General features: G+C 44.5%; 2 protein-coding genes across 3 annotated transcripts in view; both read right to left on the reverse strand.

The window, feature by feature from the left end:
* Positions 1–10,438, reverse strand: part of dera (deoxyribose-phosphate aldolase (putative)) — a 37,061-nt gene extending 26,623 nt beyond the window's left edge. Inside the window, exons 1-3 of one of the 2 annotated variants that reach the window (XM_068004755.1) lie at positions 10,355–10,438; positions 5,902–5,999; positions 3,208–3,322 (exon numbers count right to left, since the gene is read on the reverse strand). In XM_068004755.1, coding sequence (XP_067860856.1) covers positions 3,208–3,322; positions 5,902–5,921 — 135 coding nt within the window. In that variant the 5' untranslated portion in view covers positions 5,922–5,999; positions 10,355–10,438. The remainder of the gene's footprint in view (positions 1–3,207; positions 3,323–5,901; positions 6,000–10,354) is intronic. The other variant, XM_068004756.1, reaches the window with a different exon arrangement.
* LOC137341568 (microsomal glutathione S-transferase 1-like) overlaps positions 1–15,299 on the reverse strand; it is a 248,054-nt gene that overhangs the window by 105,231 nt on the left and 127,524 nt on the right. The window lies entirely within an intron of this gene.

Raw genomic sequence — 15,299 nt, forward strand, 5'->3', positions numbered from 1 at the left:
CTTTAATTGCCTGTGGGATTCCCACCAGCGGGGGCTGCGCGCGCACGCCAGCGGGGAACCCGGAAGTGCGCGGGTTCGAGGCTGGCTCCGGTCCCGCTCCGGGATTTCACAATTTTCGGGGCCCCCGCCAGGAACGCACCCAATAGTGGGTGCTAAAATGCTGCCCCTTGTCTTGTGAACCCCTCTCCCACCTCTTAAATGGGTTAAATTGAAATTAATTAATTAATTGAAAGCAGGTTATCAATTAATTACAGCCTGGGGCAAGAGGAAAACCATTGAGTTCTTAGCAAGTCCAAATAATGTTGAGCAACAACCAGTAAAGCTGAATTGTGAAGTGAGTGTAGATCGAAGGAAGCCATGCTCAAATCTTACAGTGCTCATGTCATACCTCGAGTACTGCATTGAATTCCTGTCACCAAGGTTCAGTGAAGAGCCATAAGACTCATCTCTAGTTTCAGAGGGCTGAGTTACAAGCAAAGACTGGAGAAACTTAGGCTTTTCAACCTTGAAAGGGGCCAACTAAGAGGTGAAGTTTTAGAGGTATAGAAAATAGTAAGTGATATGGAAAAGGTAGTTTTGGAAAATTATTTTAAATTAAGGCAGAACAGTAGGACAAGAGGATGCAGGTTCAAACTAGTTCCAGGCAACCTCAGGATTGATGTAATTTCATTAGCAGTTTGTTAATCCCAGCAAAAAAATAGGCATTCCAGCCATTATAAAAATAAACTTATTTTTGGCCCCATAGCATTATACAGAGCTGTGCAGACTTAAAAGGTCCTAGGTTCAATATGGTGTATGAAGCATCATCACTGCTTTGATATTCAGATTTCTTGGGCTGGTACAGAACAGCACATTGGAGGCTTGGCTTAAGCGTTCTCTGTGGCACCAATCAATAATCAGTTTGTAAGGTACGAGGAATAGTGTAATTCTAACTGATGAATGGGCTCAATGCAGCTAACCCTAATGGTTTAGCAAGTGTATCCAGTGAGTGGTTGAGCCATGCAGACCAGAAAGGTTCCAGATTCAATCCTCAGTCTGTTTTGAGTATGTAGATCTCAACTTCTGGATTATGCGGGGGGGGGGGGGAGCGGGTTCAGGATTCCTGCTCCTGACTGTTGCAGCGATGCCGTCATCGTGGGGGATACTGGTGTAGAGTGCCGAGACGTCCATCGTGGTGAGACGTGTTCCTGGTTCAACTGGTCCGTGGGTGCTGAGTTTTTGTAGGAAGTCTGTAGTGTCACGACAGAAGCTGGGGGCATGGTACATTGGCGAGACCATGCAGACACTGCGACAACGGATGAATGGACACCGCGCAACAATCGCCAGACAGGAGGGTTCCCTCCCAGTCGGGGAACACTTTAGCAGTCAAGGACATTCAGCCACCGATCTTCGGGTAAGCGTTCTCCAAGGCGGCCTTCGAGACACACGACAACGCAAAATCGTCGAGCAGAAATTGATAGCCAAGTTCCGCACCCATGAGGACGGCCTCAACCGGGATCTTGGGCTCATGTCACGCTACACGTAACCCCACCAGCAAGGAAAAAAAGTTATCTGTTTTTAATACAACTGGAAATTCTCTCTCTCTCTCTCTCTCTCTCTGCCTTTCGGGTCTCTTTCTCTCTGTCTGTGTAATTTGACCCATTGTGTATTCAGCATACTGGGACCTACTGTTTTCCGTGGCTAACCTGTCTGAACACCAACGACACCTCTGATTGGTGTGATGGTGTCCCAGCCTAATATAAGATATGCGATTTGAGAACCTCTCATTCACTACCCACCTGACGAAGGAGATAATCTCCGAAAGCTTGTGATTTTAAAATAAAATTGTTGGACTATAACCTGGTGTTGTAAGATTCCTTACATTTGGCCCATCAGGTCTGTGTCAGTTCTTTGAAAGGGCTATCCTATTATTCCCACTCCACTGGTCTTTCCCCATAACCCTGCAAATCTTTCCTTTTCAAGTATATATCCAATTCCCTTTTGAAAGTTACTATTGAATCTGTTTCCACCACTCTGTCAGGAAGTGCATTCCAGATCATAACAACTCACTGCATATAAAAAAAATTTTGTCATTTCCCCCCTGGATTTTTTGCCAATAATCTTAAATTTGTGTCCTCTGGTTACCAACCCTCCTGCCAGTCGAAACAGTTTCTCCCCATTTACTGTATCAAAACCCCTCATAATTTTAAACACCTCTATTAAATCTCCCCATAACCTTCTCTGCTCTAAGGAGAACAATCCCAGCTCCTCTCCTATATCTAAGGAGGATTGGAAGATTATGGCCAAAGCCTCAATATCTCCACCCTTCCTTCCCTCAGCAACCTAGGATGCATCCCATCTCTGGACTGGGTGACTTTTTTGGAAGGAAAAATGAGGAGAAGCAATATAAATTAAATGGTACAATTTTAAAGAGGGCGCAGGAACAGAGACCCCTGGGGTGTAGGTACACAAATCTTTGAAGGTGGCAGGACAAGTTAAGAAGGCTGTTAAAAAAGCATATGGGATCCTTGGCTTTATAAACAGAGGCATAGAGTACAAAAAAAAAGGAAGTTATGCTAAACCTTTATAAAACACTGGTTAGGCCCCAGCTGGAGTATTGTGTCTAATTCTGGCCAACACACTTTAGCAAGGATGTAAAGGCCTTAGTGAGAGTGAAGTGGAGATTTACTAGAATGGTACCAGGGATGCGGGACTTCAATTACATGGAGAGACTGGACAAGCTGGGGTTGTTTTCATTACAGCAGAGAAGGTTAAGGAGAGATGTAATAGAGGTGTTACATAAAATTACATCGAATATACAGCAAAGAAAAAGGCCATTCGGCCCAATAGGTCCATGCCGGTGCATACGCTCCACATGAGCCTCCTCCCTCCCTACTTCATCCAACCCTTTCAGCATATCCTTCTATTCCTTTCTCCCTCATGTATTCATCCAGCTTCCCCTTAAATGCATCTATGCTAGTCGCCTTAACTGCTCCTTGTGGTAACGAGTTCCACATTCTAACCACTCTCTGGGTAAAGAAGTTTCTCAATTCCCTATTGGATTTATTAGTGACTATCTTATATTTATGGCCCCTAGTTCTGGTCTCCCCTGCAAATGGAAACATCGGGCTCGATATTAGGAGGGAGGCGGGTTGGCAGCGGGGGGTAACGTGCCCAGTGAATTCGGGGAGCTCCGCACGCGATCGCAGCCTAATTGAAGGCACTTACCTTGGCTTCCGGGTTTCGTGCTGGAAAGCTGCGCAGCGGGCGGACTGCACACCGACATCGTTGGCTGTCAACTGGAGGAGCCTTATTTAAAGGGGCAGTCCTCCACTGACTGATGCTGCAGAAAATAGGAAAAATTATAGCATGGAGCCCAGGGGAAAGGCTGCTCCCAGGTTCAATGATGCCTCACTCCAGGTCTTAATGGATGGGGTGAGGAGGAGGAGAGAGATCTTCCACCCTGCGGACGGGAGGAAGCGGCCTGCCTCTGCCACCAAGAAGACCTGGCTCGAGGTGGCAGAGGAGGTCACCAGCACCATCAACATACCATGCACCTGCATACAGTGCAGGAGGCGCTTCAATGACCTAAGTAGGTCAGCCGAAGTGAGTACACTTACTCATTCGCCTACACTCCGTCTGCTACATCACCGCCCGTACCCCACATCTCCTTCTGCACTGCCAACACTACTCTGTCACATCACTCCTCACACTCACTCAAAGCTCAGCCTCATCTTACCTGCACTTACTCACCTCGCCAGTACTCATCCTGCCACTACCACTCAACCCAATCCTCATACAATCTCATGGCTCTATCTCATACTCACCCTCTCATGCATCTCTTTCACGGTCACCCTCACCCAACCTGCCATTACCTGTGCTGCAGCCACAGGGCATGCATCACATATGTGCAGTAGGAAGCGTAAGACAAACGTGTCGTGAGCATGAAGGGGATGCATAAGGGTGTTTGAGGGTTTGTCGTGGTTTTTATTTATATTTGATTTCTGATCAACTCACATTACATATTATATTGTCACCACTACTGCCACGTCTTCACAAATCTTGTCTGGTTTGTGCAATAATGCCCTTTCCTGAGGATCACTATGAAGACCCACAACGGATGCCACCCATTGTGTCACTGCAGAGTGAGTGTAGGTGTATTTGCAGGGCTCTTTTGTGCAGACGACTGAGAGACATCGGCCATGTCCCCGGTGGCACCCTGGAAGGATGCGGAGAAGTTGTTGAAGGCAGTGGTGACTTTGACAGCAACAGGCAAGAAGATGGTGCTCGGGCCAGCCGGGAGCAGCTCGGCATGAAGGAGGCTGCAGATGTCCACGACTACATGTCGAGTGATTCTGAGCTTCCGTGTGCACTGCTGCTCAGAGAGGTCCAGGAAGCTGAGCCTCGGTCTGTGGACCCTGTGGCGAGGGTAGTGCCCTCTGCAACGCATCTCTCTCTGCGGTTGCTCTCCCTCCTGCTGTGCAGGTGATGTGTCACAGCACTGTGTTGTGGAGCTCACATGTCAGAGGTGGACGGCGTGGCCGGCGAGGCTGGTGATGCTGTTCGTCCTCCGAGGAGGTCATGACTGCAGCTATGGCGGCCCCCATCCGGAAGATATACGTTTGAGGGGGTCCGCAAGGTAGGTAAATGTGTCTGCACACCGGGGCTGATGTTGCAAGTTGGTGAATTTTAGTGTTAGGAGGAGGGTGGTGCAGGTCAAACTTTGTCCAAAGTGACAGAGTGGCCTCCTGCAATGAGTGAGGGTCTCCCCCGCAACCTGTCAAATGGACCTTTGCAGCTGCCACAGGCTGGTGGCTGCAACACGTCCATTTCAACTGGGAGTATCTCCCCCAGTACGGGAAACACTCTCTGTTTAGATGAAAATCCCACCCCTCCTAAAAATCCTACAAATCAGGTCTGCTAACGACCTGAACTATCAAATTAATTGGTTTAAGTGGGATCCCGCCGGCTTTAATTGCCGGTGGGAGTCCCGCATGCGGGGGCTGCGCGCGCATCTAAGCGCGTCACTGTGGAACCTGGAAGTGGGCGGGTTGGAGCCGGGCTCCGGACCCGCCCGGGAAATCCTCAATTTTCGGAGCCCCCCGCACGAACCCACCTGCTCGGACGTCCGAAAATTGAGCCCATCTTCTCCACGTCCACCTTATCAAACCCATCAAAATCATGAAAGGTTTTGATAGGAGTAAGGAGAAACTGTTTCCAGTGGCAGAAGGGTCGGTAACCAGAGGACACAGATTTAAGATAATTGGTAAAAGAACCAGAGGCAAGATGAGAATTTTTTTTACACAGCGAGTTGTTATGATCTGGAATGCACTGCCAGAAAAAGGTGGTGGAAGCAGATTCAATAATACTTTTCAAAAGGGAATTGGATAAATATTTGAAGGGGAAAAATTTGCAGGGCTATGGGGAAAGGGCAGGGGAATGGGACTAATTGGATAGCTCTTTCAAAGAGGCACAATGGGCCGAATGCCCCCCTTCTGTGCTATATCATTCTATGATTCTGTGAAATGCATCACTTCACACTTCTCTCTGCAATAAATTTCATCTGCCCATGCGTCTGCCCATTTGACCAGTCTGTCTATGTTCTCCTGAATTCTGTTACTATCCTCCTTACTGTTTACTATATTTCTGATTTTCATGTCATCTGTAAATTTTGAAATTATGCCCTGTATACCCAAGTCTAGATCATTAATATATATTAAAAAGAGCAGTAGTCTAATATCAGCCCCTAGGGGATACCACTGAATACTCCCCTCCAGTCTGAAAAACAACCATTCACCACTACTCTCTGCTTTCTGTCTCTTAGCCAATTTCGTATCCACGCTGCCACTGCCCCTTTAATCCCCATGGCTTCAATTTTGATAACAAAATTGGTGAGGAAAAAAAATCACGTTGAATACTTACTTGCCACTCCTTGGACACATTCCTCCTTGTCTGTATTTGTTCTGCACGTCTCAGAACAGCAGGTTGATTCACTCGAACTCTGGATATCCAGCCCAAATCTAAAAGGACAGTCAGACCTTGAAAACATGTTTTCCTTCCCCACACAAAACAGTACAATCCACAAATTAAAACAATGGCAAGCTGTCAACCGTTGAAGGAAACTGTATCCACCGACCGTTCAATATCAAAAAGTTGCTAATACTGAAATTGGATCTTAAGAGCAAATAATTCACCTAACAAAAGCCTGAAAAACATATCTAGGTGTCACAGATATAGGGTCCACCAATATTCCATCCAGCTCACAGTGCATAGATGCACAAATATCACATCAACATGTCACATCAGGTGTGCACCAACATGTCATCCACATGACAATATATGGGTGCACCAACATGCCATTTACATGTCACAATACATGGGTGCACCGGCATGCAATCCACACAGCCCAATACAGGGTGCACCAACATGCTATCTACACATCATGTGTACACCGTGCCATCCACGCAGCACACTACATGGGTGCTCGAACATGCCATCCACACGGTACATACATGGGTGCACCTACATGTCACAATACATGGATACACCATCATGCCATCCACGGCACAATACATGGGTGTACCAACATGCCATCTATATGTCACAATACACGAGTGCACCATCATGGCACCCATGTCACAATATACACGGGTGCACCAACATGCTGGGGGTATTCTGGATGGATTAGCTAAGATGGGTTGAAACGCCTTCCTCATCTGTATCTATCTTGTGATTTTGAAGCGAAAGATTTACTGCCGGTTGCCACAAAACTAATCCAAAATCTAAAAGCTGGCTTGGGATCTGTAAAAGTTCAAAAGAGCAATAACACCTTGACACACTAGGGATAATGTTACAAGTCTGCACCGCTGGTGGGAATCCTTGCCCCTGGCAGTGCAGACTCAAAAAATTGCCCGATGTCCATGGGAGTCATTGACTCTGAAAGGTTATTAGCCAAGCTTTGTAGCTACATTTACCAATGTGTAGTACTAGCTCATAGGTGTCATAAAATCACTGCAGCATTTTTGCTTTTAATAACCATGTGCCATCGATGAAAGTGACTACATTCTTCACCTCCCTAAAATGCCAACAATCCTCCTATGATGTAATGCGACTTTCTCAAAGGCCAGTATAACACTTCACCAGATTCTGTTGGCATGGCACTGTGCACTGAAATTCTAGTGGTGGCTTTCAATGTTGAACACCTTTGTTCTCTAGGATTCTGTGCACATGAAACATCACTCTACGCTGAACAGGCCCTGGAACGAGTACAGTTCCCAAATTAACTCATTTCAAGTGCATTCCGTCAGCTCTACAACACTGCATCTTTCAGCTGCCTTGGATTTATGCTCCTGGAATCAAATTTAAAACGAATAATAAAGTCACAGGTTAGTTCCGACACGGTTGATACACAGGCTGTAATGTAACAGACTGACCTTGTGCAGCAGGATGTACTTTACATAATATCCTCGTCTCTGACAGACACTCCTCCATTTAACTTGTGAAGAGAGCATCATGGCATAATTACAAGTCACAGACCATGCCTGGGCAATCTGTTTCTTCATTACCCGCATCTCTGCCTAACATTGCCGGGAGTGCCGTTTTGGAATAGGATCTCCAAGTATGTGGTTGTCCCATCATGCACTTCACACAACACCACAGCAACCCACATTTTTAAAAAACAAACTAAAATTTACAAATGTTAGAAAATAAATCATACTGATATTCAGGGATTCACAGAAATGTTTAGATTAAAAAGCTCACAGACCAACATTAAACGTTATACAGCTGGATTAAGCCTGGTACATTGCATCCCCAACCTAAGGAACACCTGCAGTGCCAACACCCTCTCAGATGAATACTGGGCAACTTTTTTTCCTAACCTATCCCATGACCAGTGACTTTTGAAAAAATGACCCTTTTTTGACTGGAGCACGATTAAATGCTGCTGTACTGTTTTTGTACACTAGAGGGAGATGCCAAAGTATTCTCAGAACCTCAAGTTGCAGAAACTTGGTACTGCAGCAGTTTAGTGCCGGCTACTTGTAAAAAAACATTTGGAAGGTGAATATTTTAACATCAGGCTTGTAGGTCATCACAGGGCCCAGAAATAAATCTTCCCTTTCCCATGTGCAAGAAACAAAATTTGAAACAGGGGCATTTACTGGCCATTTAAATGTGCATTTACCACAAAAACCCAAGCTTGGTGTCATCTCATCACTATTCCCCAACTTACTGCATCTTCTCTCTTCCTCGTCTCAACTTCTGTGGTGTTCAGATATAGAGGGCCCTTCGCTTTGATTTCTCAACAGGAAGAAAACACACCACGTACTGACTTATTACTTTAGTAAACTCAGTATAAACAGACCAGAAGAATAAGTTCCTGTGAAAATCAATAGATATGATTTTGAAATTGGAACAAATAAATTGAAAGAGCTGACCCATACATTTTTTACTCCTTCCCAAAATACATACATTTGGTGAAGGATCCACGTGATGTTTCTGTTTCAATTTTCCCTTTTTGTAAGTTTTTCATTTAATTCGTATTATTTTTCCCCTTACCTCTGGTTGATTCCCCCAGCAACATACTGGAAGCTGAAGACTCTCATTGGACCAATACCTTTTCATTATCAACTTCAGAGAACTGTTCAGCTTGGAGCTTTCTTTTCGTGCTTTAGCTTACAGCGATATCTAAATAGCTGTAACAGCTCAGTGAAGCAATACATGTGGCTCAATACACAGAGTTATAAGGGACTGCCAACAAAGTACAAACCAATTTCTGCAAAACTTAATTATTGATCCAAAATTAATAAATCCATAAGTGACCTAGAAATATCTGCAGTGTAAGGTTCAGCCTGTAGTAACAGAAAGCTCTCTGAACTTAGTGACGTCCATTAACTGATTGACCTAACATGGACTGATTGAGCTGAACAGCCTGTTTCAATGTTGTAATTTCTATGTAAGACTTCTATCACAGAAGCCTAATTTCTATGATTGTCTATAGACACTTGATAAATCACATCCACATTCGATACTCCCCACAACTACACACAAAACAGGAACAAGATAACATTCGATATTATGCAAGATGCTCACCTGTACCAGCTCCTAGACTTAAGCTGCATTTACGCTACAGGGTAGAGTTTCAGCTAGATTGCACTGGTTTTATCAGCGCCATCTGGTTGAACCAGTGCAAAAGATCAAGGAATTTCTATTCACGGTGGGCGTAATTCGAGTTTCCGCGATCTTTTTGCACTGGTTCAAAAATCATTACTTTCACTTATTTGGATTATCTATCACTACTCTGAATCCAGAGCTAGGGCCCAACCTGACATGGGAGTGAATTGGAGAGATCTCTTGTGGAAAGAGTCTCACTCTGCTTCACTTTGGACTTTCAATTCAAATGAGAGTACATCAATTTAGTATTGATGCAAAGCCAAAACTGCTTCTCATCAATAGTAATCTCATTGTGTGAATCCAGTCTTTCTATTTCATTGTAGATCATACATGTTCAAGGTTAAATTCTTTGGAATGAGAACAATTTGCATTTCATAATAAAATTGCCATTAACACAGATGCACTGTTCTTTAAGAAAATACACATTCAAACAACTTCTGCATCAATTTTAAATGGATGAGTTCTCTCGCTGCTCACTTTGAAATGGCTGCTTCACTTTGTCATTATTGGGCTAAAATCGCAAATACTGGGATTCTAACAATAGTGTGTAAAATATGTAACTTCTTTATTCGATTAGAAGTAGAACAGTACTTGCGTTGCCCCACTACATCCAACATTTTGCCCAATGAGTAAACGAAGTTCCATTCCCACTAACTGACTCCATTAAAGAGAATGAGGGTAGATGAAAAATAAAACTCATACAGCTTCATGGCATTATCTAATCCGACTATTTATGTCATTTTAGCTTCATGAATGTTGTCCTTTGGTCCTGGTTCAAGTGTGGACAGTTCTGAAGTCTGAGCCACACTGCCCTGTAATCTCCACCTTCATTCCTGGGCCCAGCTGCATTTTAATGTGTGAAATGCTCCGTCTACCAAACCCACTGTGGTTCCAACTTATCTCCAAGCAGAGACCTAGAGCTGCACCGGCGGCAGCCCCCCTCCCCCCGGCGGCCCCCTCCCCCCGGCCCCCTCCCCCCGGCCCCGGCCCCAGCCCCTGCAGCCCCCCGGCCCCCGGCTCATTCTGCTCCTTGTACAACGGTCAGTGACCTGTGACCCCGCCCGTTAATCCTTCACTGAAGCTCTCGCTGATTCTCACAACAAAGTTCACCTCCCGCTCCAGCTTCACTTGGAGTAACCCCGGCCCCCGGCCCCCGGCCCCCGGCCTTTCTTCAACTCTCCGCCCCGGCCCCGCTTCTTACCCAGCGAGACGCCGCAATTTATCGGTGCCATGGCGCCGAGCCCGACCAGAAATGTGAAAACTTCCGTTCGAAACATCACTTCCGGCTCTGTGTCGATCATAGAACCCATGTCATCAATATTGGGTGGACTGCCCATTATAGAACCCATGTCATCAATATTGGGTAGACTGCCCAGTATAGAACCCATGTCATCAATATTGGGTGGACTGCCCAGTATAGAACCCATGTCATCAATATTGGGTAGACTGCCCAGTATAGAACCCATGTCATCAATATTGGGTAGACTGCCCATTATAGAACCCATGTCATCAATATTGGGTAGACTGCCCATTATAGAACCCATGTCATCAATATTGGGTAGACTGCCCATTATAGAACCCATGTCATCAATATTGGGTAGACTGCCCATTATAGAACCCATGTCATCAATATTGGGTAGACTGCCCATTATAGAACCCATGTCATCAATATTGGGTAGACTGCCCATTATAGAACCCATGTCATCAATATTGGGTGGACTGCCCATTATAGAACCCATGTCATCAATATTGGGTAGACTGCCCATTATAGAACCCATGTCATCAATATTGGGTAGACTGCCCATTATAGAACCCATGTCATCAATATTGGGTAGACTGCCCATTATAGAACCCATGTCATCAATATTGGGTAGACTGCCCATTATAGAACCCATGTCATCAATATTGGGTGGACTGCCCATTATAGAACCCATGTCATCAATATTGGGTAGACTGCCCATTATAGAACCCATGTCATCAATATTGGGTAGACTGCACATTATAGAACCCATGTCATCAATATTGGGTAGACTGCCCATTATAGAACCCATGTCATCAATATTGGGTAGACTGCCCATTATAGAACCCATGTCATCAATATTGGGTAGACTGCCCATTATAGAACCCATGTCATCAATATTGGGTGGACTGCCCATTATAGAACCCATGTCATCAATATTGGGTAGACTGCCCATTATAGAACCCATGTCATCAATATTGGGTGGACTGCCCAGTATAGAACCCATGTCATCAATATTGGGTGGACTGCCCAGTATAGAACCCATGTCATCAATATTGGGTAGACTGCCCATTATAGAACCCATGTCATCAATATTGGGTGGACTGCCCATTATAGAACCCATGTCATCAATATTGGGTGGACTGCCCAGTATAGAACCCATGTCATCAATATTGGGTGGACTGCCCAGTATAGAACCCATGTCATCAATATTGGGTAGACTGCCCAGTATAGAACCCATGTCATCAATATTGGATGGACTGCCCATTATAGAACCCATGTCATCAATATTGGGTAGACTGCCCAGTATAGAACCCATGTCATCAATATTGGGTGGACTGCCCAGTATAGAACCCATGTCATCAATATTGGGTGGACTGCCCAGTATAGAACCCATGTCATCAATATTGGGTGGACTGCCCAGTATAGAACCCATGTCATCAATATTGGGTGGACTGCCCAGTATAGAACCCATGTCATCAATATTGGGTAGACTGCCCAGTATAGAACCCATGTCATCAATATTGGATGGACTGCCCATTATAGAACCCATGTCATCAATATTGGGTAGACTGCCCAGTATAGAACCCATGTCATCAATATTGGGTGGACTGCCCAGTATAGAACCCATGTCATCAATATTGGGTAGACTGCCCAGTATAGAACGCATTTCATCAATATTGGGTAGACTGCCCAGTATAGAACGCATTTCATCAATATTGGGTAGACCGCCCAGTATAGAACGCATTTCATCAACCTTGGGTAGACCATCCATCATAGAACCCACGTCATCAGTCCTATGTAAACCACCCATTATAGAACCCATGTCATCAATATTGCGTAGATTGCCCATTATACACCCATGTCATCAGCCCAGGGTAGACTGCCCATTGTAGAGACCATGTCATCAGCCCTGGGTAGACCGCCCATGATTGAACCCATGTCATCAGCCCTGAGTAGACTGCCCATTATAGAACCCATGTCATCAGCCCTGAGTAGACCGCCCATTATAGACCCACGTTGTCAGTCCTGGGTAGACTGCACATTATAGAACCCTTCTCATCTACCCTGTATGGCTGCCCAATACAGAACCATGTCATTAGCCCTGGTAGAACACCCATTATAGGACCCATGTCAGCAGTCCTGGGTAGACTGCCCATTATAAAACCCTTCTCATTAGCCCTGGGTAGACCGCCCATTACAGAACCTATGTCATCAGCACCGGGTGGACTGCCCATTATAGAACCCATGTTATCAGCCCTGGGTAGACTGCCCATTACAGAACCTATGTCATCAGCACCGGGTGGACTGCCCATTATAGAACCCATGTTATCAGCCCTGGGTAGACTGCCTATTATAGAACCCTTCACATCAGCACTGGTTAGACAGCCCATTATAGAAGCCATATCATCAGCCATGGGTAGACTGCCCATTATAGAAGCCTTCTCATTAGCCCTGGGTAAGTACCCATTATAGAACCTATGTCATCAACCCTGGATAGTCAGCCCATTATAGAACTGATGTTATCAGCCCTGAGTATACCAATCATTATAGAACCCTTCTCATCAGCCCTGGGTATGTGCCCATTATTGAACACAACTCAGCAGCCCTGGGTAAGTACCCATTATAGAACCCATGTCATCAGCTCTGCGTAGACCACCCATTATGGAACCCTTCTCATCTGCCCTGAGTAGACTACCCATTGTAAGGACCATGTCATCAGCCCTGGGTGGACCACCCATCATAAGACCCATGTTATCAGTCCTATTTAGACCACCCATTGTAGAGACCATGTCATCAGCTCTGGGTAGACTGCCCATTATAGAACCCCATGTCATCAGCCCAGGGTAGACTGCCCATTTTAGACCCATGTCATCAGCCCTGGGTAGACTGCCCATTATAGAACCCATATCAGCCCTGGGTAGACTGCCTTTATTGGCCCATATAACCAGTCCTGGCTAGACTGCATTATAGAACCCATGTCATCAGTCCTCTGTCGACCACTCATTTTGGAACCCTCATCCACCCTGGGTAGACTACCCAACTGCTTGAGGCCTGGGTAAGTGCCCATTGTAGAACCCATCTCATCAGCTTTTAGTAAGTGCCCATTTATAGAACCCCTCTCATCAGGCCTGGGCAAGTGCCCATTATAGAACCCATCATCAGGCATGGATAGACTGCCCATTATAGAAGCATCCTCATCAGCCATGATTAGAGTACACATTATAAAACCCATCAATTATGGGTAGTGCACAGTATAGAACACATCTTATCAACCATGGGCGGATACATAGGAAAACCATCAGCCTTTCCTCACAAGTCAACCCATTTACACCAGGAATCACCCTCAGTCTTTTTCTGCACTATTTCCAGTTTTCACTTCAATCAGAACTGTGCACAGTACTCAAGGTGCAAGCTAACATTCACCATACAGCTTCAGCAATGCCAAGAGTCTGAAGTTATTTTCATGGAGATACTCATTATTCCTAAATGGTCAATTCAATTATTTTGACAATTACTCATGCAAGACTAATAGGGCTGTAGTTACTAGGTTTGTTTTAATCAACTTTCTTGAAAAGCTGGTGCCCATGTTGGCAGGTAAGTTGGAAGAAATTTGCATTCTGAATTAATGGAATAGAGACAAAGTGAAACTATAGTTATTGTGAAGGGAACATGGAGGTTGGAAGCAGGCTCTACACTATATTTTAACTGTTTTGAACTGTACCAAAAATTGGCCAATGTATTTAGAGCTCTCACAACCATAAGCTGATGTTGGAAAAATTTAGGGGGAAATCTTGGCACAGTACGTCAAAAGCTACTGGCATTCTAGCCTGAAAGTCTGAAACATAACTTTGTGGAGAACACAAAATTATAGTGTTGTGATACCCCATATGGCAACAGTTAGCAAAGTTAAATGAACTGAAATGACAAAACTTAAATACAGAAGTTAACATTTGGGTTCAGCTTAAACCTGTAACCGTTCAGCCCATTTGAACTCAAGTAGCATTAATGTAATTCCTACCTAACTCAGTTTGGGACTATATCAATGTATTATTTATCATCTTTAAAACCTATCAAGAAATACTAGTTAAACCTCCCACACTAGATACTGCTGCCGTATCTAGAGATGGCTAATTTTTAAAAGCAATTCAGCAATATATCTTGTGCCAAAAGATGAAACCCTTAGAGTTAATGTTCAATTGATGTCAGTTATTCACATGCAATTTTATTTCTATTCTGAAGCATCACTATTCTGGTGCCAGGCCATTTAATTGTCTTATCTGGAATCAGTCAAGTAGTGAACTCATTTTCATCTGCAGTGAATTACTTGTGGCTCATTAACCCACATCAGATCAAAGCTCTGGCACTAAAAACACTCAAATGGTTTGAAATTAAATTCTATATAATACAGAATAAGGTCACCCATATAATCTTCCCATATGCATCAACAGTGCTGTAAGGAATCTATCATGAGGGTACATTATCTTCAATTTCCTCTCCACCAGCTCCTCCAAGTTTGTTCTCTTTGCTCTATAGCAGCTACTCAAAAGGCCTGTACCAAGACTGCTTAAGTAAGGAATAGGGCAGTGTTTTGTTTTTAAAAGAAAATACAAGATGGGTTCAGTGATAATCTGATTTTTCCTTTCCCTGTGGATAGGTACTTAGACTTCACTCAGCATCTCCCTGCAGTTATAGCTGAGATTAGGAACAAGAGCAGGGAAAATTGTTTCCACATCTCACCACTAAGTCAGCAATTGTACATTTGAGAATTCCCCATTGGAATTCTAAAATACTGACTTCAATTAAAAAGTATCTGTGAATAACTACCATTTTGGACAGTCAATTTAGTAAGACTTGTGCAACAATCTACTATTCAGACACCAAATTAATGGCTTTTGAGAAACTT

Source organism: Heptranchias perlo, chromosome 24 (assembly GCF_035084215.1).
Source record: "Heptranchias perlo isolate sHepPer1 chromosome 24, sHepPer1.hap1, whole genome shotgun sequence".
Taxonomy (NCBI): domain Eukaryota; kingdom Metazoa; phylum Chordata; class Chondrichthyes; order Hexanchiformes; family Hexanchidae; genus Heptranchias; species Heptranchias perlo.